This window comes from Ischnura elegans, chromosome 9 (genome assembly GCF_921293095.1).
Source record: "Ischnura elegans chromosome 9, ioIscEleg1.1, whole genome shotgun sequence".
Lineage (NCBI taxonomy): Eukaryota > Metazoa > Arthropoda > Insecta > Odonata > Coenagrionidae > Ischnura > Ischnura elegans.
In genome coordinates, this window is record NC_060254.1 from 54,482,464 (window position 1) to 54,509,002 (window position 26,539).

General features: G+C 38.5%; 1 protein-coding gene across 3 annotated transcripts; it reads left to right on the plus strand.

Annotated features, from left to right (window-relative positions):
- LOC124165061 (protein N-terminal asparagine amidohydrolase) lies at positions 1–26,539 on the plus strand. Of its 3 annotated transcripts, none has more exons than XM_046542303.1 (10): positions 1–225; positions 7,523–7,861; positions 9,349–9,583; positions 11,461–11,526; positions 13,644–13,826; positions 14,493–14,600; positions 15,571–15,671; positions 17,459–17,620; positions 23,185–23,294; positions 25,393–26,539. In XM_046542303.1, the coding sequence occupies exons 2-10, from the start codon at positions 7,559–7,561 to the stop codon at positions 25,433–25,435; spliced, it is 1,311 nt and encodes a 436-aa protein (XP_046398259.1). In that variant the 5' UTR covers positions 1–225; positions 7,523–7,558; the 3' UTR covers positions 25,436–26,539. The 3 variants fall into 3 exon arrangements, with proteins under 3 accessions (XP_046398259.1, XP_046398260.1, XP_046398262.1); XM_046542304.1 differs by lacking the exon at positions 1–225 and adding an exon at positions 261–318; XM_046542306.1 differs by lacking the exon at positions 1–225 and adding an exon at positions 459–478.

Consider the following 26,539-nt stretch of genomic DNA (forward strand, 5'->3'; position numbering starts at 1 on the left):
TCTTAGTAACTTTTCTTCCGTCGGAGATCAGCCGCATCTATTGCTTTGCGGCAGACGACTTCGTGGACCTTCGTTCCTCTGCATCCCTCGCACCTTTATCGTCGCAACAGAGCACGTGCCGCCTGTAATCGACAGCAATCCACCCCGCATCCGCTTCCCGCGGCGTCTTTTACCGCAATCAGTCTTGCGGAAAGCTGTCGCTGGCACGTGGAAATTCGTCTTTCGGTGAGCTGTTCATTCGTCGACTGCTTATTTACGTGCCTCTATTCGCCCCCGTTAGCCCTTTTATCTGTCCGTTGGTCATCAGATTCCGGCCATGTAAGTGTGGCCTTCAACATTCCTACTACCCAATTCGACCTGATACGCAGTTCTGTGCGCACTAGCGCCACTACTTGGGGAAAAGTGCAATGAACGCGGGAGATGTTAAGAGTACAAACAGCGATACGTCTCACATTTCCCTCGTTTGCGACGCCAGAGAGTATGTTTTTACTATTTTTAACCTTGCATGTGGGGTCGCATGGAATAGTTTAAAACCTTAGATAGCACACAATTGACAAGAGTCAGATTCACTGCTGAGTGACCAGAATTCATGGACCATGGTACCTTTTACCATCAGTTATGATAACACCATACCTATTTTACATTCTCCACTTTATATGTCAAAAAGAGTTCCATTATCATAGATGACCTACAGTAATCATCAAAAGTCGAAATTGGTACACAGACTGTGTACTATTCAATTGGGGAGTATATCAGAAGCTATTGTTTAATATGTGAAAGTAATTCTGTTTTAAACTGATTCTTACACAAAATATACTTAAATTTCATGGATCTCTTGAGGGAAATTACATCCCTGCAATGTTGCTACATAATGAATATATTGCCGTCAGTCATGTATTTCTTCAGGCTGCAAGTGCCCATATGTCAGTGCCACACAATAGGACAACATACTGCAAAATGTAGGGCAATGCCCAGGAAATGTTGAACTTCGCTGAATAGCTAGAAAATTGGCTTGCATTGTTCATATTTGTAAATGGAAATTACTCTACCTTTAATAGCTTTACATACATGTAAGGGAACATTCAGTGCCAAAAAATATGGAATATAGTGTGTGCAGTGTACACAATAAATGTATTTGTAGTCGCAGAGCCCTCTTTCCCCATGCTTGCTGTTATACCTTCCTCCCTACAGTGTTGAGTGATTGTTGAGTTATTGACTCTGCTGACCGTTGTAATCTCCTGTGGTTTCCACTGAGAGCATTTAATACCTCATGTTGAGGAGCCATTTGGGTTACGCTGTATATTGTCTTATGTATTTTGAACTGGTGATACCTAAGAGGTTACTCTGTATTTCCAAATGAAAATGGCCACATTCGGAGAGCTGTTGAATCTTCAAATGAATGATTCAAAGTCCCTTATTGCTCTAGGCTACAACAATGACTTAATGGAAGTGAACTCTTCCCATAGAAATGAACCCTTTTTAACGTGCCCTAATTCACGGGCTGAATGCAGTTAATTGAACTTACCAAAGAGTGTCCGCATTTGGCTAAATCTGTGACGTCATCTGAACTTGAGCCCAATTTCTGAAATACAAAAAAAACCTGTTGAAGGGGTGGGGTAATTTACACTGATCAGATTAATTCTGATCCGAATCAACTATTCAAAATGAAAACCAGTGGGAATATTTCTGATCTGTGTCATGGGCATCCCATCAGCCTCCTTGACATTGCCAGAACAGTTAAAATAATTCAATACCTTTTGATTTGTTCAGTTAGGGGGGAAACTCCTTGACCTTCAAGGTTCTTCTCATTCCCCTGATCATCAAGATTTAAAGGGTTCCTACTACAATCTGACCTTGGACCAACTTGATTAACGACCAGAATTATTTTTAAAAACTAGTTTTCACAAATCATCAATATTTCTTCTTGAAAATGCCACAATAATAGTATGCATATTGCAGCAACATCTTCCTATCGGGTCATTCCATGTCAGTTCACCCAGGCATGGCACCCACCGACTCGGATTTTAATGAAATTTTTGTCACTAGCTACTATCACCTATCTAATGACCCATGTAAAATATTTCCTCTCTCACTCTCATAGTTTGCAAGATATGAGGAGTCAAAGTTTGAGATGTTTGCTCAGAAGTGGCGCTAGTGGGAGTCAAATTCCAGAGTGCAGGGCACAGGGTAAAAATTCATAACTCAGAAACCACATAACATATTTGAATGAAATTTTGACCCCTTGTCTATCCAAGTACATAGCTTCCATAGTAATGTCTTTTATTCCCCTTGCATTGTTATGTTGGCCAAAATGATGTCAACAGTTGTTAATTAACCGATTCTTTTAGCTCAAAAACATTACTTCATATTTTCAGAATTATCACCAAAAGGCAGAGCAGTTAACTCATCCAATTTTTTTTTAAATTGAAGGTTAATATGTGCTCCAATATACTGTGAAATAAAAATGGTGGTGTTTTGACTGCCACTATGAGTATTTCAGGTTTTACTTTTTTTCTGCCCCTGTGAGAGGGATTTTGGACACGTACTGTAAGATAATAAGTATAAGTGTATCCATACCTTCATGAGGATATATTTGAAATGTTGGTCAGTAAATCTAAGACCAAACATGTAGTCTAGTGAATGTGGCTCTTGTTCATACAATTTTTTTTAATAGCAATACTTGGCTTGTGGCAGCTGAGGGTAAAAAAATCCAAATGGCTCAGAAATGTGAAATGATGCTTTTCTCCTGGAATTTACCCATTTTTCAAATGTTTAGTTTATGGAAAAATTGGTATCAAAATACATTAGACTCTTACTGTGCATTAGAGGATAAATGTAAATACTAATTTAAATAAAATTATTTAAATAATACACTTCAATGTGTTTAAGGCATCTCCCGAACATCTCTGGAGGCTCTCTCGGGCAAACTAAACGCTTTACAGTACCACCAATTCCATCACATGGGGATTTTTGATATGGGTGCATAAATTTCACTTTTACATCTTGTTCTTCCTCGTGTTTAGAAAGCACTCATCCAAAAAACCAGTGGTCATCATAAGCACATGCAATGTACAAGTTTGTTAAGATCTGTGAAAAAGTGATGAAATGAGTCCCGCTGAACTGGAGTTGTACAAATTTAGCCTCACTTTCACAGAAGAAGTATGGTCTTCCAAACCCTTAGTGATGGAAGAGCTGGCAGAGCAAATGGTATTACTTATAGATATGTAGCAGGTTGTCACCAATATCCACATTCCTTGATGGCAACTGGAGTATTAAATTTCTATTTCACTGGGAGAGATAATGCTGACATTATGTGCCACATTGTTTTCTCCCCTGCCTCACATATGATTGTATTACATGACAAACTTGAGAAGGTAATACAATCCCACCTATTCAGCCTCACTTTTCAGTGTTATTACATCTCCCCAAGGAATAAGAGAATTAAGTGCAACCTATAGGAAGAATAAAGTGTTACAATGTATCACAGTGAGGGCATGATAAATCAAAATAGATTCTATGGTACCACTTTTAGTCTTCTGCCAAGTCTTCTTGTGTAAAGATGCTCCCTGGGTGTCCAAGTTTATTCTGTGTGTACGATCAGTGTATTTTTACCTGTACATTAATTGTGTGTGCTATGAGTTAGGCAAAGCTGCTCATTGTGAACTTCGACATTAAAAAAGGTTAGTGTCTCCACTATGCTTCAAAATGAGCAAATTGTTGAACTGTGCAGCATTGGAAAAGTAACTGCATCTGATTGCCTCAAAAAAAGCTACACACCAGTGGTGCAACTGAACAAAATTGAGATCATGAGTATGCTTGAAAAACAGCTGTTATCTCTCAGAAGTGGTGTACCTGGGGAAGTCCTATCCAATGTCTGCGAACATCACAGAATATACTATTTGAAAAAGTATGAAACCTACCAAATATATTGTCTTGATCCTTTTAAGAGCCATAAGGAGAAAATATCAAAATCACTGAGAAATGTAAGTCTTGAATTTGCAGAAAAGGCCTGTAAAATCCCAACTCTTCGGAAATTAGTGCCAGGAATGAAAGTATGCCAGCCATGTAGGGAGGAAGTACAGAAACACTCCAGGTTTCGAAATGAGCTTTCTGATGTTGAAGCAGTAGATAGTGACAGCAATGATAGTATTTTGAATTTTGAAACAACAGTATCCCAAGAAAAATCAACTAAGCTACTTAACAGAACCCTGCAAGATATAGAGGAGTCACCTTTAAAATTTCATGGCATATCATCTCACAGAAGGTCAACCTACGCTAAAAGGAAAGTAGAGTCAGCATGCAGTAATTTTAAAAGGAAAGTTAAAAGACTTCTTGATAAAGAATTATCTCCAGAAAAGGATGACCCAAAACTGCCAAAAGAACTACTGCAGAAAGTTCATGATATAGATGTGCTCATAGACTTAACCCGTCAACGCCCACGGGTGCCATAGGGCACCCAGCGCAGTGCTGAGCCAATGCTCCGGCAATGTATTTAATATGTGAATTTTAGCATACCTTTCAGTGCACATACTTAGTAGAAGGTTTCCTCCATTATTCAGTCAGTTTGAATTGTGTTCTTTGTGTGAAGTTCATAAGTATCATATTTTTAAAAAGTGAAATATGCGTGAATTTAAAAAAAAAACTTTGGACGCTGACGGGTTAATCAAACAAAAAGTTGACACATCAAGCACCCATCAAGGAAAGGTACATCTGTTATCATTGGTACCAACTTTATGGAGCAGGAAGAAAGTAATGGAAGAGTTTCATGTGAGTGAGTACACTGCCCGCCAAGCAAGAGAACTTTTCAGAGACAATGGAAAATTAGCTGCACCTGAATTGAGAAAAGGGAAGGCAAAAATAAAACATTACAATTAGTTAGGACTTTCTATGAAAGTGATGAGTACTCAAGAATGATGCCTGGAAAGAAAGATTCCATAAGTATCTCCAAAAATGTACATGTTCAGAAGAGATTATTACTTGCTAACTTGAAGGAATTGTATTCCACTTTTAAATTTGACTTCCCCAGAATTAAAATTGGCTTTTCTAAATTCTGCAACCTAGGTCCAAAATGGCTTGTGGTAGCAGGATGTCCTGGAACGCATTCAGTGTGTTTTTGCACAATTCATTAAAATGTCAACCTACTGCTTAGTGCCTGTAATATAGAGGAAACAAGCCAGGACCTAATTGGTTATTTCGTGTGCTCTAGAAATAATAGGGACTGTATACTGCGACATTGCTCTCAGTGTCCTTCACGTGAAAAATTGAAAAGCTTACTGCTGAAAAAGTTTGAAGAATGTGACCCCGGAGATGAAGTTTCATACAGTCAGTGGGTTTCCTGTGACAGATATCAACTGGTGAAGTTCACGGTGACATTTGATGAGTACCTATCAATTTAAATTCAAAGAGTGGAAAAACTGGTGCCCCATTCATTTATTACGAAGGTACAGGCAAACTACCTTAAGAAAATGAAAGAAAATCTTGGACCCCATGAAGCAGCTGTTCTCTTTGACTTCAGTGAGAGCTACTCATATGTTATCCAGGATGAGGCACAAGGGAATCACTGGACAAGTGATAGTTGTACGGTACACCCTGTTGTGATTTATACTCTAGATCACCTGACTAAACAGCTTATTATTTCCAGTTTATGCATCTTGTCAGATGATTTGGAGCATGATGTAGCTTTTGTTTATGAAACCCAAAGAATAATATTTTGCTTTGTTAAGGAAAATTTTACTTAAGTCAAAAAATTGAGTTACTTTAGTGATGGTTGTGCAGGACGGTACAAGAACTGCAAAATATTTCTCAATCTTTGCAAGCATTACCAGGATTTCTCCTTAATGGCATCATGGACATTCTTTGCTACAAGCAATGGAATATCCCCATGTGATGGAATTGGTGGTATTGTAAAGCATTTAGTTGCCCGAGAGAGCCTCCAGAGATGTTCGGGAGATGCCTTAAACACATTGAAGTGTATTATTTAAATAATTTTATTTAAATTAGTATTTACATTTATCCTCTAATGCACAGTAAGAGTCTAATGTATTTTGATACCAATTTTTCCATAAACTAAACACTTGAAAAATGGGTAAATTCCAGGAAAAAAGCATCATTTCACATTTCTGAGCCATTTGGATTTTTTTACCCTCAGCTGCCACAAGCCAAGTATTGCTATTAAAAAAAATTGTATGAACAAGAGCCACATTCACTAGACTACATGTTTGGTCTTAGATTTACTGACCAACATTTCAAATATATCCTCATGAAGGTATGGATACACTTATACTTATTATCTTACAGTACGTGTCCAAAATCCCTCTCACAGGGGCAGAAAAAAAGTAAAACCTGAAATACTCATAGTGGCAGTCAAAACACCACCATTTTTATTTCACAGTATATTGGAGCACATATTAACCTTCAATTTAAAAAAAAATTGGATGAGTTAACTGCTCTGCCTTTTGGTGATAATTCTGAAAATATGAAGTAATGTTTTTGAGCTAAAAAAATCGGTTAATTAACAACTGTTGACATCATTTTGGCCAACATAACAATGCAAGGGGAATAAAAGACATTACTATGGAAGCTATGTACTTGGATAGACAAGGGGTCAAAATTTCATTCAAATATGTTATGTGGTTTCTGAGTTATGAATTTTTACCCTGTGCCCTGCACTCTGGAATTTGACTCCCACTAGCGCCACTTCTGAGCAAACATCTCAAACTTTGACTCCTCATATCTTGCAAACTATGAGAGTGAGAGAGGAAATATTTTACATGGGTCATTAGATAGGTGATAGTAGCTAGTGACAAAAATTTCATCAAAATCCGAGTCGGTGGGTGTCATTTTGAAAATTTCTGGGTGATTTGACGTGGAATGACCCTATCATGACATTATTCTTAGCAGCAATTTTTACCTTAAGAGTGGAGTTTTTCATGGGAAACAGTTTTTTTAAATACGTGATACTGTTCTTGTAGTATTTACTTTTAAGGATCGAGTATAAATGTATGTGTACTTCACAGAGCGAATCTATCAGCAGTCAGTTCATACAGCAACTTTATAGGCTGATTTTAGCTTCTAGACAATGTAGTTAAAGTATATGTCATTTTCGACTAAAGATCATTCCGATCTAAGGCCAAATGAATATGTGGTTTTACACGGGGTACATCATTGTGCAGGTTAGCACTAAAAGCATTGTTGAAGTTGTTGAAAAAACTGTTGAAATTGCGAGAATGCTAGTTCGGAATTAGTGCAGGGGTTCTTTTACCGTCTCTCACCTATGGATTCTCATATGTGGTCAGGCAATTCACCGCTTTACAGGGCACAATTTTGATTGTGCCTTGGTGCATAAATCAGATTGCGCAATGTTTCCTGTTTGTAGGATGGGCGTACGGGTATATCAGAATCCAAATCGTAATTGAGTGTAATGATAATTTTCACTGTGAATTTCTTCCTTTGGCATTTCATTTTTTTATTTCTTTGATCTCGTCGTAGCCTCGTAAACCTTGATTTCTTCTTCTCCTTACAGGAAATCACTCTCTCCCTTAAAGCACTCTGAAGCACCATGGTGTTGGTGCTGGGAGGGTATTCGGGTGGCACAAACGGTCTCCTCTTAGGCCAAGGTGACCACTCGAGTGTAAGCAGTGGAGGGGCTCAGAATGGAGCCAATGGTGGCAATCCACCATCGTCCTCTTCGTCGTCATCCTCATCATCGCCACCCCACCACCTGCACTCTGCACAAATCCCCCCCTCCTCCCCCTTCCACCATAGCACAACGCTCGGGGTGGCCAGTGGACAGAACTTCGTTTTGAACCTGGATCTTAGCGGACAGTCACTTGGCCACCAAACGCAGCTGGACCAGCATGGGGTAAGTGGAAAGAAAATTCATTTGGCCACTATTCTTGGAGCTCTGGAAATGAAAGTAACTTAGCGGAACCGTGGTATAAATTTGTATTCTGTGACTGCAAGCGTATCTTCCTCCATTCCTCAACATGTACTATGATCCTTTCTAAATATCTTTGTGTCTGGTCTGGTCGTGCCAGCTCGGAATGTTTTGGCTGACATCGTGGCAGGAGGTGGGACTACCAACCCTAGGCACATGGGCGTGTCGCGTACCCTCCTCCCTCTCTCCCCAAAGAACTTGGGCCTTCCTCTCTGTCGCAAAATTTGAAATGAACAATAGTCTCTCCTCTCCTAATTTTTGGTGTTATCAGTGGTAGTTTTCCCTCCACTGTCCCACCTCCAATACCCATTTTTTGTTGGAATTCAAAAAAGCTGGGCTTCTTTTGCTACCTACTTCAAAAAGAACTGCACTGTTCAATTCTGGAGATGGATTAAGGGCTCTGATTGCAAATGTTTGTATGACAATGCAGCCAGTAGAGTCAAATCAACGCAAGAGATATCTGAGAGGGACTGTGCTGACTTTTAATTCCAAGATTTAAATGATGATAGGAAAGACATTAGTTTAGACTGTATCGTGTGAAATGCGAATAAGGGTCAAATGAAAAATTTATGTGAAAATATGTGTACTTGTGCATAAATTGCATCCAGCTATGGGATGTATGCTTGCAGTCAAAAACTTGTGTTTGTAACCATTTATAATTCTAACTCAACTTTTTTGACCAATTTTCTCAGAAAAAATGCCTACTCTGTGAAGAATTGCAGAGTATCATGATTTCAGTTAATTAATTTCAAGGTTATTATTTGACTGCAATTAGTCTTATTTTTATCTCCTCTCAAGATGAGTATTTGGTGAAACACGTTTGTATTATCATACAGGCTGGTAAACAGTTTAGTAAAATGAGGCAATTTGAGTTTGATATTTGAGGCACCAGCTTTGTAAATGTTCAACACAGCAATACTTCATTATAAACCTTTGAGGATTGAAGTCTCCCAGGTGAAGCCTTCAGTCACCTTAAAAAAAGTGTGTGAGGAGACCGCAGGAAATGAACTGGCTCCTTGACCCCAAGGTTTTGTTATTCATGTGCTTGTGGCTTAGTCTGAGGTGAGCTATACTCGCACCCAAACCAGAATTTGTTAAATTACCATGTGAGTTAGTAGTAATAATAGCCTCTGAAGTTGTGGTGCATAGTGGCATTTCACTTATCTTGGCCATTGTAGACTTTCTTGTTGAATAATACCGTATTTCTCCGAATATTGCCCCCCCCCCCTAATTTTGAGGCTTCAGTTTCGGGAAAAGTTAAAAAAAAAAGCGTTTGAATATAGTACCCCCCTTTACTTTTGCCATGGGCATCTTTGGAAAAAAAGGGGAACTATATTCAGACGTATACGGTAATAATATTGTTGCATCTGAACTTGGTCTGTGTTGTTGATATTGTTCACTGGTTTTGGCAGCACCATCCCGCTGGAGTGGATGGCCTGGGCAGTATTGTAGCGCACACAGGACACCTTGCTGGCGGTGGGCCATTATCGGGACAGCTCCCTATGGACTCGCACACCCTGTTAGCCTCACACCCAGAGTACAAGGAATCGGCCGCTCACCTCCTATCGATGCCCGTCAAAGTGATTGGCCCCATGGGCCTCCTGTACGTCAAACAGAGGGAAATGGCCATCACAGTACCACATGACAGTGAGTATCAGGACTGAATGGACTTGTTCACCAATTTTTTCTCATCGTCAATCATGATAGTTTTAAAAAAACGAGCGTGCTTCGCCCGCTCCTAGCGGGCTTCCCCCGCTCTTTTCAATGCATGTCCACAGAGGGATAGGCACGTTTCTAATTTTAGAATGTAGAAAAAAAGGCAGGGTCTTTTGTACAAATTTTATTGGAATGTTCATGTACAAATTGAGGTCAGAGGACCTCTTTAAACACAACATTGGAAGTAATTACACTATCCTCTGTTAAACGCACATGATGACTCATACTTACGTATCAACAGGAGACTTGAATGTGGAATCAGCCGCATTTTGATTAAAGTTATTTAAAGAATGCGAGACATTGTTGCAAATGAACAAATGTATCAGTTTGTGTGCCGTTAATGTCAGGAATATTTACCAGTTTTTGTTTTTAAATTATTTAAAAACGAATTTTAGGAAACAATAGCGATATTTAGGAAGTAAGATATGCTGTCGCATGTTCTCTGATAAATTCTGTGCATTTTGGTACCTCATTTGTAGAGTTTGGTTGTGTGTAAGTTGAGAAAAAGGTATCTATACAGTAGAAATAATATAGAATATAATGTACCCTCTTGGAGTTGTTACTACCATACCAAAAATATGAAAAGGAGGCCGGCCTATACTAGCCAGGTACTCGAAGTAAAACCGGGAAGAAAAGTATTGGGGAGAGCGAAATAATGACAGGAGTGAGGGCATTGGGCAAGGACATGGGCACATATCTGCTTCCTTTTCTATGCTGGCGAGCCGACTAACTCGTCTGTGGCCAGTAGGTGACTGGTTTTGGCAAAGGCGGATCTTTTTTCCCTTCCTCTCCACTTCAAAGAGTCATGTCCCGCAAGAGACGAAAACTCTCAGGACAGTCAAAATAAAACAAATGATGGCCATTTGTACCCAAGAAAGGAGGGAGTGAATTTTAAAATAGGGTTAAAAAAATTAATATTTTTTAAAAAACTGTTGCCTATGCCTATTGCTGTTCCCAATGAAAAATTGATGATCTTAACCCTTTCGCACATAATTTGATGATGTCATGAGGTCATACCTTCAGTTTTTCATCACTGCGGATTATGTAGGTGGCAGTTTTACTTCCTTCTTACGAGTCATCTGCATGCTCTATACTCTACAACAACTTGAATTGTCCTAAGTTACTCAGAATCCGCTCATGCTAATTTTTTCTGTTGATTTTTTTAGTTTTTAAAAATTGAAGTAGACACATTTTTCTATTTTTGAATCAGTCACCTACTTCTCGAGCTATTTGTGATAAAAAAGCGATAGCCATAACCTTATCGTGGGTACATCGATGAAGTCATAAGCTCTAGCAAAGTGGGTTGATGCTTCTCCACTGCTCCTTTGCCTTGTTCAAGGTACTTATGTGGTTTGCTATTTTTTACTCACTTGTTAGCGATTTTTTCCCTCAATGAAAGGCTCTTTTGGAATGAGTAAGTCAACCAGGCTTTAAATAATTTTAATGCTTTCATAATGTTTAGAAATAGGTATCTGTATTGTTCACTTTGCATGCCTGCCCTTTTAATTTGCATGATTAATGAATATCAATGAGTAATAGGACAACTTTTCTCATTGTTTTAAAATTATGTCAGCATATTGCCCCCTTAGTTCATGTTATCTTAACTAAATTGATAGATATTTTATATGGATGACCTGAGATTTAAATAATTTTCTGATCTAGTTTCTTGAAGTTTTAAAGTTTTGATTTAGTGTGTCTGCATTTCTTAGAATGAATCAGGGTGTCATGGTACCTAATACTTTTTCAATTTCTTTTTAGCAAATGTCATCAAAAATATTTTATGATTGCTTATCTTTGTTTTATTTCAGAAAATGTTTCCATAATCGGAGCTGATGATTTCACCACTTGTATTGCTGTGATGTTGAGGCATACTGGTGAGTACTGTTCTATTCACTCTGATCTATCTAATTTCTATCAAAATTGGTTGAAATTTTGAATAATTTTAGTTTGCGTGTGCAAGTGATAGTGGATTAATTTTGGAAAAAGGGAAATCAATGTCTTGGAGCCAAAAAATTATTTTAAGACAAGTTAATTGCCTTATAAACATTTTATGTACTTTAAGAAAGTATATGGATACTGTTCTCACATGCCCTGGCAATATTGCTGCTGTTTCCCATTCATGATGGTGCCTTGAACTATTTTTGCAAGTATGTACCAGGCATTGCAAATGCCGGTAGCCAGTTTGATTTTGGTCGTGATAAAAGATAAATCATTGTTCAATGTAAATAAATCTTTCCTGGGGCATGGAAAGTTGGTATACATGTGAAAGTAGTCATTTTACTGCTTTTATTTATTATTGCCTAGATATAGGCATGCTAGTGTGGCAGTTTTCAGTTTTCTTAAAAATTCTTGCAGATTATGTAGCTTCTTACCCTTATGGAATATTTTTATGGAATGAAAAATTGCATCATCGATTTATTATTGATACTTGTAATTATATTGACTAAGCTTCAGAGACTTATTCTTGTGGTTAAAAGGAATTTTTTATAGGAATTGCTGTGTTATATTTTTTATTCTCCGAGTACTGCATGAAAGAAGTGACTTTGTATGCAGTCATGTGCACAGGTGCAAATATATATGTACCAAGGATGAAGTTTTCCTTGAAAAAATAATTGGCTCAGGCGGAAATCTCACCTTGATCTCCTGATTGCCAGTCAGGTGTGCTTCACAAATGGATTGGCTTAGTGGTTTCCTATTATTTTTTTATTGCCTAAATCGAAAGATTATTACTCCTGGAGTACGTATTTCACGCTTTTAGATTTTTAAATGACGATACCTATTTTTCGCGATTAAATGAAAAGTGAAAAATTTCAAGCGCGTGAAAACGCGACGCGTAAGTAGGAATGATGGGAAAAAGTCCGTGCGACACATTTCTGGTTCCCCCTCCCGCCTTGTGAGGTGACCTTGATCGAGGCTCTGAGCGCTGATAGGACCCAGGATGCTAGCGGGTAGCTGAGTACCTTGCTGGCTGGTAGCGCTTGGCTTAAAAAAGGTTTATTAATACCTTATCAAATGAAGAAAACTTTCCGACCTTAGCCAGTTTTAATAGGTGATTATTAAGACATGTTACCCTGAGCTCTGTGCCTCATGCATGCATTGGTAACCTCAGACGATGTATAACTCCTATCCTCTCGTGTAGAAACTAGGTCCCTGTGACGTCACGTGGAGTGGAATCGCATGGGCGCCAATCTGGCCTTTTTCAAATGAGGATAAAATTTGACCCTTGCCATTGTCTAAACCGGTATTTCAAAAACCAAATAATGTGTGTATTACGAATGCACTAATGGTGGGTAATGAATCGCAATCAATGCCTTTCGTTTTCTTTGATGAAGGAAACTACCCTATTGGCTAGCTTGCCTGATTGGCAATCGGGAGGTCTGAGTTTAAATCCCAACGAAGCAATATTTTTTTTTCATGGCAAACATCATCCATGGTGTATATAGATTAACACCCCTGCATGTGCAAACCCATTCGAAGTCACTTGTTTCATGCAGTGCTTTGCAATTTGTGTTGAAGTTATTTTGGGTTTCCTACCGGATGAGGTTCTCCATCTCTGCCAACCTTTCGATGGTCGTGTCGTCCATCGTCATCAGGGCTTGAAATGCCCTGATGCCCTCAAGCCCTGATGACGATGGATGACACGACCATCGAAACATTGGCAGAGATGAAGAACCTCATCCGGTGGGAAACCCGAAATAACTTCAACATCATCATACGCCGGGAAAACCTCAGATCTTTCTTCTTTGCAATTTGTGGTCGCCGAATTGTGACTAAGTAGGGTTTCTTTCTCCAACAGTGACTTAGTAAGCAAGACCACTATCACATGTGCCACAGAGTGGACTTGTGATGTCAAAACCTCGTTTAGTAAAACCCAATTTATGCATTTTCTTCTCCACTTTGGAGTTTCGTTTGAATAATTTTTTTTTCTTCTGCTCATTTTTAATTTTTTAATGTTATTTATCATCACTGTTATTGGGAACACACTTTACAGGGTCAGGTGCCATTGGCTTGGCTCACATGGATGGCTCACGTGTGGAAGAAGGCATCCTTGCCATGCTGCAAAAGATCCAAGAACTCTCCGTCGGATTCCCTGAAGGCAGGATGACTCTCTCCCTGATCGGTGGTTTCTCTCATAGTAAGAACTACTCGGAGGAGCTCCTGGCTGCCATCTTACGTAAGTATCACTGCTTTCATTCGTATGTGACGTCCTTTGGCTTGGCAGTGAACTTTAGTGTGATCCTTTGCTGACACAGCTCCATTGTTGGGAATCTTACACTCTGTAATTCAACCTGAAGGTTTATTGAGATGAGTGTCGATAGAGCTCACCCCAGACTAAGCTGCAGGCATGTGAATTTTCACTCATTCACTGTTAAGGCTGGTCCCTTTACCTGGGCCACCTTGTCGATCAAGGATTTTTTCTTGGAGTTTGAGAGGGCTTCATACGGTATTCAAACTTGGGACCCTCCAGTCGAAAGCCAAGAACTCTTGCCACTAGGCAGCTATGCTCTTCTAATGATTAGAATAACCAACTCATAAAACAATTTATGTATGGCTTATCTTTTTTTGAGTGTGGTGTTTTACGTGTATAAATAGTCAAATTAAAAATTAAAAATCAACCACTAATGAAAAAGTTTGCTTTATCTGCGATTCAATCCCAAACTTTGCACACTCCGACTTCAAATCTCTCAGAACGTCATTAAAATACAATAGATATAAGGGTAGGTTTGATGCTAGGAAATTTCCAGATTAGATTGCAATTCATGGATTGTATTAGTTATCAACTCTATGGTCTCAGGAAGTCATTCATTTTTTTATTTATTTTATATTTGTTCCTTTCCAGATACAATCCATAAACAACCTATTGAAGTGGACCTATCACTAGCCTGTGTTTGTAAACTGAACACAACAATTAGAGGAGGTATACCATGGCCCATTATTTATGGAATAGGTAAGATATTTTAAATGATGAATTAAAAATAATGTCTATCTATAGGCAAATTGAAATTGAGATACATCCATGAGGTTATATTAGTATTGCAAGTATACCAACCTTTTCTGAATTGCAATGTGTATAATCTTTCAGAAGTTGAAATCTTTTTTACATTAGCTTTTCAAATTACAATTCTTACCATACTTACTGATTTGTATGAATTCTTATTTATGTAATATATTAAACAGAGACATTGATTTGTGATGGGATTGCTGATTTTTACAATAAGATCTTTGAAGTAGCTCTTAATAGCATTTTAGTGGTTATAGCCATTTTATTGGCTATTTTATAAAATTGACTTTATTTAAAGATGTATTCCATTGTTTTTATTAGTTCCCAGGCCAAATCTGTTCTTGGAATCAGATCTTGGGCATGGTTCTCAGTTCAGCTTCTTAATCAAGAATTAAATTTTCGTTGGTGAAATTCAAAATTATCAATTATTTTCATTTGTTCATAATGAAAACTGCCTATGGACACTTACAGTTGTCTCGCTATTAACAGAGTCTGTAAAATCTCTGTATTCAAAGTATTTATTTACCTTCTATTACTTATGAACTAGAAAATTTTTCTAACTGATATATTTACCGCTTATTTCCTTACCAATACTTGTTGTCTTTGATTCTGGTTCTAAGCGCAAGAACCAGTGGAACAGAGAATCTGAGAACCAAACCGACATGTTCTTAATTCATTTTACTTTTGACCCAACTGTTGACTGTGACATTCTCTGGCTATCAGTGCTTGTACACATATATTTTGTCTTTTCGTTTTTGAAAGGTTCTATTTATTTTTTGTGTGTCTTCATGTTACATGTGTAACGGAAATAAAAAAAACAGCGTAAATGCATTAAATGGTTCTCCTTATCTCCTCACATAAGAATGTTACCTTTTTTCATTGTAATAAATGGTACTTTCATACATTTTCATTGTAGGTATTATTGTGAAAACTGGTGAGATATTTCCAGCCAGTTTCCCTGACAAAGGTCCTGACCAAGAGCTCAGGTCTGCTCGAGTTTTTACTGGAGGGCAACAGGTATGGAAAATAACATTTTTTCCCATTTTCCATCAGTGGTTGTTGACGAAATTAACCTCTCATGCCACTTGCGTTCACAGATAAATAGGTGTTGCTTGGAAAAAAATTGATGTCTATGAACACTCAACAAGAGTTGAGAAACAACTCAAGAGTTGTCAGCATTTAGGTGCCTGGTGGTAACATGATTTGAATTATTGTTATTAGGTGGAGAAGGTCATGTGAGAAGAAGGGAGGAGGAGTAGGCAATTATATGTAGTGTGTGGCGAGGTCAACCTGGAGGAAGGTGCCCACAGGGAAGATGAATACTAAGATCAGGGCTCCCACTTAACTGTGAATAACCCGTGAATTTCGTCTGCCGTGAAAAAACCTGGAAATAGCCATGAATTTTGTCATAAAACCTTAAATCTCTTAAACTTGATTGTAGGACTACGACAATCAGATTAAAAGAAAAATCGATATTTTGATCATGTTTCAAGGCCGAGTCACGTGCAGATACTGTCCACGCATTTACCTGCACACCGTGTATTCTAAGTGCAATTATTAATTGGTCCGTTTGCCATGACAACACATTGACCTTAAGTTTGTGATTGGAAGGCATTAACCCTGGCAAAAAGTCAGGCACTTCTTCACTTCCTTGCCACCCTGCCCCCTCCCCATTCCCACTTACACCATTTAGCCGGACCTGAATTTTGCTAACTATAGGTGAAGTCACGAGAGATAGCACTTTCATTGCTGCGTTTGCATTCAAGGCATCTGTTGCATTTGTTACATTTTTAGTTAACGTGGGGGAGAAGATTGTTACGTGATCAATATTTCTGCCTGAAATGCCTTATCTACAAACTGTGAATTTGATGAAATTTAGACCGTGAAAACCTGGAAAAAAACATGAATTTTATAACGTAGTTAGAGTTGGAACCCTGAAGATGGTGTGACTAAGTGATTGAGACATGAAAAGACTTGGGGAAGAGGTTGACGTGGCGGAGGACAGAGGAGTATGGTGGCAACTTGTTGATGAGGCAAAAAATCGACTTGGATTTGAGTGGCTAAAGGAGCGGTGGTGCCGACTCCATGGGGCCTGAGGGGACCCGAGCCCCCTCGAAAATTCGTTATGGGTGTGAGGAAAAAATGTTCTAGGCTTGTCAATTTTCCCCAGAGTGTCCAGATATCGAGATTCGAGTTATCAAGGTTCTAATGTTGATCATATGACTCTTCTAAAATGCTTAAAAAACTTAAAACTCACTACTTATAAAATTTCCTGGGCCTCCCCAATATTTTTTGTAAGTCAGCATCCCTGTAAAGGAGTAATAGTAGTAGTCATCAAAGGGAGAAGAACTTGTGTTAATCCACCAATGGATGGTCTAATTGTAACTTTTAATTTGCTTTTGGATCTCCTGTTTTCGAAATATGATTTGACTCCAAGTACAGTATTTACTTGTCAATACATAAAAAGTTATTTTTTTAATTATTGTGATATACACTAACGTATAGTATTTTTATTACTTTTTCCTATGTTATTACCAGCGTCGCAATAAATTAAATGTGTAAAAAATTAAAATTCTAAGTGCAATTTTCTGAAATTAAAGCATGGAACAAAATTATTATATTATATATTAATTAAATATCATATTTTTCATTACAAATACATGTACGGATTTGATCTAGTACTATTAGCAGAGTATATTTTGGAATTTTAGCACAAATGGCATTTCAACAATTTCTCTGTGGGACCTCCCTAAAGATACTTATTATTAAATGTTTTTCCACTTTCACTTTGAACTTCCTTACAGGTTTTGGATGTATATGATTGTTCTTTGGGACTTCTCAGAATAGGACCGTTCAACTATGAGCCGTTGAGGGGAGTAGACCTCTGGCTTCAGCAAAGTGATGAATTCATTCTACAGACCCTCTCAACAGCCCCAGATGTTGAACCTCCTCACTTTGTCTCCCAGGTATGTTGTACATGTCTGATGATGATGATCATATATTAATCATGGTAAATTAACTATCCGAAGATTGGTTTATTCAGCCATCCACTCTGCTCTCTGTGGAGAAATTTTTAGCTGCAGTGGAAATTTATGGTACAATTACAGTTTCATATGATTTAGCCCAATTACAGATCTTCTAGTATGTATGAATGGCTGGTGCAGTTACTGTCATTTACTAGTTGAATAACTGTGAACGTCTGAAGGCCATAATTACTCAGGTTGTTTTTGGTATGGGGAATGACTGTCAATGTATACACATTGTATGTGTAAAATATTTAATATATTCAATAAGGAATAAGGTCACCTGACGATATAACCACGTTATGAAACCCGGGTCGTGCCCATATTAAAATAACAGTGAATCTTAAAAACTTTTATTTCTTTATTTCCAATATGGAGAGGTTTTACAAAGTAAAGCCTGAAGTTATCAGTCATATTAAATTCTTATATTAAGGTAAGGTGGGGTAAGTGCGACCCCTAAATAGCATACATCAACTTTAACTGGCTTAGGAAAATTTTCTAGGCTAGCTAAAAACAGGAGATTCAATGTCTAATATGTATGGGAATCACTGAAAATGATAATTAGATTAAAAATCCTCTCTCTGTAAAGTGGTAATTTTTATAAATTTTTACTTACAATCTTGTAGAGGGATCGCACTTACCCCGTACATGGGGCAAGTGCGTCCCATGGCTGTTGTGCAATATATTTATACATTACGCGGCACATGGGGTAAGTGCGATTTGCCCCAAAATTCAGCTGTACATTGCTTTTTAAAGTACCAAATTATGTTTAACCGTTCTTGAGAAATCAACTTTTATCTTAGGTAATGTAAGTAGATTTTTTTTCGCGTTTTTTGGTTAATTATTGCACAGTATGGAATTGTTGTTTAATGTGTTTTTTTAATGATAGTAACTGTATTCAACTGTTACACATTAATTCAAAAGTGTATTTAAAATGTCTAGTGTGCATAAAAGCCGAATAAATAAAAAAAATAAAAAAATTATAAATCTTGCATATGACAACAAATCTGAATACAAACTAGATTGTAATGAACAAAAAATTTCATCTCTAATGTAAATTACGTTATTAATATAAAAAAGAAAAATGAAGAAAAACTTATGGTCTTCAACCAATTGAACATTGAATATTTATTTGTTTATTTTAAGTTTTACCCCGAGAAAGATAGGCTAAACGTTAACTTTCCTCGACGGCCGACAGAGGGCTTCGGTTATATTTTTACAACATCTTCTCTGTGTCTGTACCCATCTGGAAGGGTAAAGACGACGTCGCAGAATACTCCAACTACCGCCCGATCCGGCTTTTCTGCCACACCATGAAAATATTCGAAAGAGTGATTGATGCTAGGCTCAGACGCATTGTTCACATCACACCCAACCAGTGTGGATTTGTAAACGGGAGTGGCACAACAGACGCAATACACGCAGCTAGGCTGCTCTTGGAGAGGCACCGAGAGAAGAACAAGCCAGTGCATATGTCTTTCCTTGATCTGGAGAAGGCCTTCGATCGCGTGCCACACGACCTTATCTGGCATGCCCTCAGATCTCACGACGTCCCTGAAGTCTACGTGCCATTGGTGAAGCTTCTATACACCAATGTTACCAGCGCGGTCCGTTGCCCATCAGGAATATCACCGCCTTTCCCAATCACTATTGGCGTCCACCAAGGATCGGCCCTCTCTCCGCTCCTTTTCATCCTGTGCATGGACACACTCACGGCCTGTCTCCAAGAATCACATCCTTGGTCACTACTGTTCGCCGATGATGTCTTCCTTGCCAGCACCACCAGACCCGAATTACAGCAGCGAACTCAACTATGGAAGGTACGACTCGACAACTATGGGTTGCGATTAAACACCAAGAAGACTGAGTACATGGAGTGTGGACCTAAAACCGATGGCACGATAAGCATCGACGTCGAGGACCTTGAAAAGGTCGAGAAGTTGAAATATTTGGGCTCTGTCATCAGCGACGATGGAAGCACAACCGCCAACACACGAGCTCGAATTAATGCAACATGGCTGAAATGGCGCCAAGTGACTGGCGTATTGTTCGACCGACGAACGCCCGAACGATTCAGGGCCAAATTATGCAAGACCGTAGTCCGCCCAGTGGCCCTATATGGAGCAGAATGTTGGCCAGCCACAGCAAATCAAGAACAAGCCATGCAAGTCATGGAAATGAAGATGCTGCGATGGATCCTAGGCATCTCCCGCCTGGATCACATCAAGAATGAAGACATTCGGAAAAGAATGGGAGTTGCACCAATCACAGACAAGATGCGGGAGATTCGACTACGGTGGTATTGGCATGTGGTGCGTAGTGATGAGAACTCCGTGGCCAAAACAGTAATGTAGCTGAGTATTGAAGGACGCCTACCACGAGGACGACCAAAGATGCGCTGGGTCGACAAAATTAAGGCGGACATGAAGACCATCAACGCCACGCCAGTAGACGCCCTGGATCGAGCCAAGTGGAGAAGACTTTGCAGAACAGCGGACCCTGCAATAGCGCGGGACAAACGCTAGGATGAAGAAGAAGAAATCTTCCCTAGGTATTTCGCTGGAATCCTCATTCCGTGGACAGGTGAAACTTAATTCAGTTCCAAAAAATATCCTCAAAAAGAAAACCACGGCATCACCTTATTCATTAATCTCCAGAATTTTCCCTACATAGTGAGCAACTGACTTTTTGCTGCTGAATCTAGCCAGAATCCAATCTCCACTTTGAATGTTAGTCACCGAATTTGTTAAGCTTTTTCGACTCATGCTATCTTGTTTCTGGCATTAATACCATGTCGTCTACATCCTCCTCGTCAGAAGACATGATATCCAATGCCCTATCATAATCAATCAACAAACTGAAGTAAGCTATCTTTATCAGATAAACCTTCAAAATAAAAGTTGATGAGAGGACTCTAATTAAAAGACCTAGTTTTATAAACTTCGGTGTTTTGCAACATTTATTTAAGAAAGTTTACCGCAAGAACTGTTAGTCAGAAACTAAAAATTAAATCCATTCTTCAACCTCGTAGTCTGGGGTAAGTGCGACAGGGGGTCGCACTTACCCCAGGCAACGGGGTCGCACTTGCCCCGGAAGGTAGGAATGGATGATTACGACGGGGAAAGTGCGACCCCCCATCTAAACTAAATATAATGACCCGAGTTCCTAAATTTAAAGTAAAGCAAGGAAAACCAATCCATGAAGAAGAGAAAACAAGATATAGTTCTTACCTAACACCTCCGATGCGTTGATTCAGAGGAAACTGCGGTATAGCCTCTCCTCACAACCAACTAAGACTACGAGATGAACGGACGGGTATATTTCCTAAGCATGTGGAACGAGAAATTAAGGGATAAGTATTACAAAGTCGTTGGCTCTGGTTTCATTACTATGTGTAGAATATGTTGCACGACCGCCACCTGCTTCGAAAACGGAAATACGATTTTCCTGAAGGGGGGTCGCACTTACCCCGCAGTCGCACTTACCCCACCTCACCTTACCTTATAAATATTTCTCGGGTTTCTAGCCGAGTGAGAATTTTTTGGTCTAACGTTTCGACGGAACACTCTTCCATCGTCCTCAGAGAATGAATGTGCTGCAGGCCTGCCTTCCTGCGCTTATATAGCCGTTCAAACCGGGGGGCATTGTTGTCGCCTTCTGTCCGTTATCTTTTTGATTAACGGTTTCCATTCCGTGCTTATCGTGTACCCAGAATCGCGATTTACTTTATTCTTCTCCAGCCGGATCTCAATGGCTTCTTTAAGGAGACGATCCCAAAACAAAGGTGCCTTAGAGATCACTCGAGCCTCATCGAAAGATATTATATGATCTTCCGTTAGGCTGTGTTCAGCGAGGGCCGATTTCTCCGGATGGAACAGTCTTATACACCTCTTGTGCTCTTTAATTCGTGTCTCTATCGTGCGCCCAGTCTCTCCGATGTACACTTTCCCACACTGACATGGGATACGGTAAACTCCAGGTGTTCTGAGTCCCAAGTTGTCCTTCACACGCACTAAATCCCCACGCAGTTTTTGCGGTGGTTTGTGTATAGTTTCAATATTCCGCTTTGCTAGAATCCTCGATATTTTCCCGGCCATAGTTGAGACATAAGGCAGACAAGCTCATTCGTGTGTTTAATATCGGAAATAGTGTGTTCAACACACTATTTCCGATATGCGGATGATACATTTATTGTTTGGTCACATGGATCTAAGGCTCTGCATAATTTCCTGAAACACATGAATGAAATGAAATGAGCTACATCAAAATATTCAATTCACGATGGAGATAGAGAAAAACAACAGTTTACCCTTCCTAGATATTTTAATCCAAAGAAAGGAGGACAGAACTTTAGGTCACCGAGTTTATCGGAAGCCAACACACACTGACCTGTACCTAAATGGCTTAAGTCACCACCATCCATCTCAAAAAAGAGCTGTTCTCTCTACCCTCCTGCATCGTGCAAATATTATAGCAGACAAAGAAAGCCTCCCACAAGAATTAGATCACCTACGGGAAACATTCCTCCGAAATGGGTATACGAAGAAAGAGATTTCGCTCGCCCTGTTAAGTGCTAACACAGAGCACAAGAATAACCGCGTTGAAAGTTCCAGATATGCCTTCCAGAGATAAGAAACCCATAGCAAGAGCTTGTCTGCCTTATGTCTCAACTGTGGCCGGGAAAATATCGAGGATTCTAGCAAAGCGGAATATTGAAACTATACACAAACCACCGCAAAAACTGCGTGGGGATTTAGTGCGTGTGAAGGACAACTTGGGACTCAGAACACCTGGAGTTTACCGTATCCCATGTCAGTGTGGGAAAGTGTACATCGGAGAGACTGGGCGCACGATAGAGACACGAATTAAAGAGCACAAGAGGTGTATAAGACTGTTCCATCCGGAGAAATCGGCCCTCGCTGAACACAGCCTAACGGAAGATCATATAATATCTTTCGATGAGGCTCGAGTGATCTCTAAGGCACCTTTGTTTTGGGATCGTCTCCTTAAAGAAGCCATTGAGATCCGGCTGGAGAAGAATAAAGTAAATCGCGATTCTGGGTACACGATAAGCACGGAATGGAAACCGTTAATCAAAAAGATAACGGACAGAAGGCGACAACAATGCCCCCCGGTTTGAACGGCTATATAAGCGCAGGAAGGCAGGCCTGCAGCACATTCATTCTCTGAGGACGATGGAAGAGTGTTCCGTCGAAACGTTAGACCAAAAAATTCTCACTCGGCTAGAAACCCGAGAAATATTTATAAGAAATATTCGCCGAGAAAAAACAAGATCATATATCTTATATTACCTATCTATATTTTTGGTAGCAAACTTATTTTTAAATTGATGTGCCTATTATGATGATACATATCATGCTTAAGGTTGAAGAAACAAATGCTTGAAGTACAGCAGTACAACATTTTGGTTGTGATGTTAATACATACTTAATATGGTGCTCCTTCCTTAATTTTGTTTGCTTTAAATGAGCTGTTTCAATTTTCAGGTGAGAGACACTTTGCGCCATATTCAGCTCAATCCATTTCCAGCAGTGACAATCTTCCCCGACAATCGCCCCCGCTACTATAGAAGAGATGAAAACGGCCTGTGGACAAGGTACTAGTGTCTCATTGTTCCATTATCCCCAATTGTTAAAATCCGTCCATAAGGAAGAAGAAAGTTGGTCAATGATTGTTCTCGTGTTAATCTCTTGGAGAGAACTTAAGGCGAGAAAAGCAGTTTGTTCTGCATTTATGCTGTTGAATCTGCACATAATTTTCTACAAAATTAGGGTATAGAAAATTGTTTCTGATATATGCTCCTCAAGAACTTAATTGAGTGTGTTCGTGATTATGTGGACATGCTGCTGACTGTTTTGAAGTCTGCTGAATGTGTGAGTACTGTTGGGGAAAATGTCTGAACAAAGTCTGGCTGTGGGTGGTTTGTTACTGATGATTTTTAACAGTTGTTGTGAAGCTTCCAAAACATTTTTGTGATACTATGGTATATGGGATTTTATACTATCAAGGATGTATATTTGTTGTTCCCGTGTTTATATAAACTCTTTCTTCATTGTGTCCGCCAAGAGTCCTTGATGTGGGCATTTGTTTGTGGTGATCCACTTATTGTTTGTTCATTTATTTTAGATTCTTTCATGTGCCCACGAAGGTGCCATCTACGAAACCTTGTATTTTTTGCTTTATAAGTCTTATATTTTATGTTGCCTTCTCCCCAGTTTCTCATGTGCTCTTATATTTTTTCTGTTTATTTTCTTATATGAAGCCCGTCTCATGTCTTCCCAAGACTGTAAAATGGTTTTACTATGTTGATGTGCAAATCATAAAAATATATGTCTTCTGCTGCTTTTGTATTTTGTTGAGGTTATTGTAGCAGTGGGACCTGGTATGTTAATAGTTATGCGTATCAGATGAATTCTTGGATTTAAAGCTGAGCAGCAGGTGTTGCAGCTTCTCCTGTCAGTGAGTTTTGTCTTGGCATTGTTATTAATTTTCAAAGTTATTTTAATTTTTGACTTTAGATTTTTGCTGCAAGTTTAATGTAAATATGTTTCTTAGGCTTTGCAATGGATGATGATTCATAATAACATCAATATTTGGTAAAACTACTTTATTTTCATCATCAGGACGTGTTCTACCTTTTCTTTCAGAATTCACTCTGATTTTAAGTAACTATTTTTTGCTTCAAACAATTTGGGGGGGTCAGGAACCATATGATGTAGGCTGTCGTATCCCGCTGGCCATTGTTCCAGGGTTATCTGTTCCTGTAATAAAATATATAAAATTTGGTGAACCCAGTGAACAACAGATCTAATCCGAACCAGCTTTTTCGAAAGGCAAGATGAACATTATCTTGGTTTCAGCCAAAATATTGCAGTCATTTGCTAGAATATGCTCAAGCCAGACAAAGTTGTTCCATGAAAGAAGTTTTTCTATCATGAAATACAATTCCATGAACCAGCACAACTTACATTTCTAATTTCATGGGACAACTCTGTCTGTCTCAATTGTAGTCTTGCAAATGACTGGAATATTTTAGCTGAAACCAAGATAATGTTCATCTTGCCTGTTTAGAAAGCTGGGTTTGATGAGATATGTTTTTCTCTGGGTTCACCAAGTTTCATACATTTTTGATTTTGATGAAGTTTGAAAAATTAAGAGACCCATTTTTTCTGTTTATCAATCTGAACCCTACTTCTCGAGCTATTTGGTGCCAAAAAATCAATGGCCTCTGTATGAACAAAATGGCCCTCATCAATGAACAATAAATCACCTTTCTCTTTGGTGATTTCAAAAAATCAATGGCCTTAAAATTATCGAAGATCCCCCCTCGCAAATTTTTAGCTACTTGCCTGTTGTGAGCGATTTATTCATTCAGTGCATGGTTCTCCCTGAACAAGTATATGAAGTCACTAACTCATGAAAATTAGGTGTCAACATTTGTGGTTTATATTTTACACTTACAAGAGAATGGTTAGTGTGGAAGACTTTTTGTTTCATTGTATCTTAACTTTGACTTCCATCTAGCGATTTCTGGTAATAAATCATGATTTTGGGTCCTCATCAAGTGATCATCCTCATCAATGAAATTTTCATGGAATTACCTATTTTTGTTTTGTGATAAAATTGCTAATGTGTTATACGTGTTAGGGAAGTTTATCGATCTCATAAAATTTTCTTTCTTCTGTGAGAAACAGGAACCAGGTGGAACACGAACAAACCCTCAGTAATGAACAATAAATCCCCTCTATCTTTGGTGATTTCAGTTTCATGGAATGAAAAATGAGCTTTGAGTAATAGACTGGAAGATACAAGTAAATTTTTAAGGAAGCAAAAAAGATATCCTGTGGGTTATAAACCTTAAAATTTAAGGGGTGCAATTTTAAACTTTAGTACCAGGTGCTGCAATATAAAACATTCTGCTGTGGTAATATATATGTAGTTGATCACTTTTGTGAAGAAATAGTAACGTTACTAATTAACCAAACTGTAATTTTTATTATTGTAGAGAAAATGAATCCTGAAATTTCACATGTGCCTACATTTGCCTCATGGTGATGTATCTTACGCATTTTCTCTAAAACAAAATGTACTAGGGTAATATTAAATTTTGTTACGGATTAATGTTCTCTTAATGCCATATTTTAATTAGGAAGTGTGATGTTATAAAGTGGCAGATCAACGTTTGTTTGATAAATGTAAACTGTTTGTTGCATATAAGGATATCATCTATACATCTCATCATCCATTTGATGTAAAAGTAAAATTATTTCCTTATGTTGATCATAGATCTTCATCAGTTGAGAGTGGAGTGGAATCCATAATTGTGTATTTTAAGGAATATTATAAGGGTGCTAAATGTATTTGTACATAAAGAGAATGAGTTTCCAAGGTTCATTTCATCATCCATTGAATTGTTTTAATTATATTCATTAAGAAGATGTTCACCAGCCTTGTTCTCATTTGTTCCGTTTATGGTAAATCAAGTCTAAAACCTATCTTATTGTATTTGTCACTTGCGTGAAATTTCATGGAGTGTTAAAATTGTAATTTTTAGTATCTTTTGCAAAGGCAAATTCCTTACTTTAGTGCACAGCAATTGTGTGAAAGTTCAATTGTTGTTTCAATTGCAGAGGATACCATGCAATGTAATGAATTTAAAGATATACATATATCTATCAAATAAGATATACTCTTGTATCATTGTTAAAAAGTGCCAAGTTTATATGACCAATTAAGAAAGTTAGCTTCTCGTTTGTTTCTTTTATGAACACATACTCGAAAAATGATTTGTATAAGTGTTGTAAACCTTGAAGATAAAGAATATATATTTCACGAAGTTAA

Bases quoted from the DNA above. Each gene is read 5' to 3' on its own strand.
- LOC124165061 (XM_046542303.1), top strand. From the start codon at position 7,559: ATGGTGTTGGTGCTGGGAGGGTATTCGGGTGGCACAAACGGTCTCCTC. The intron at 14,601-15,570 runs GTAAGATATTTT...TTTTCATTGTAG, and splicing joins GCCCATTATTTATGGAATAG to GTATTATTGTGAAAACTGGT. The intron at 23,295-25,392 runs GTACTAGTGTCT...TGTGAGAAACAG, and splicing joins GAAAACGGCCTGTGGACAAG to GAACCAGGTGGAACACGAAC.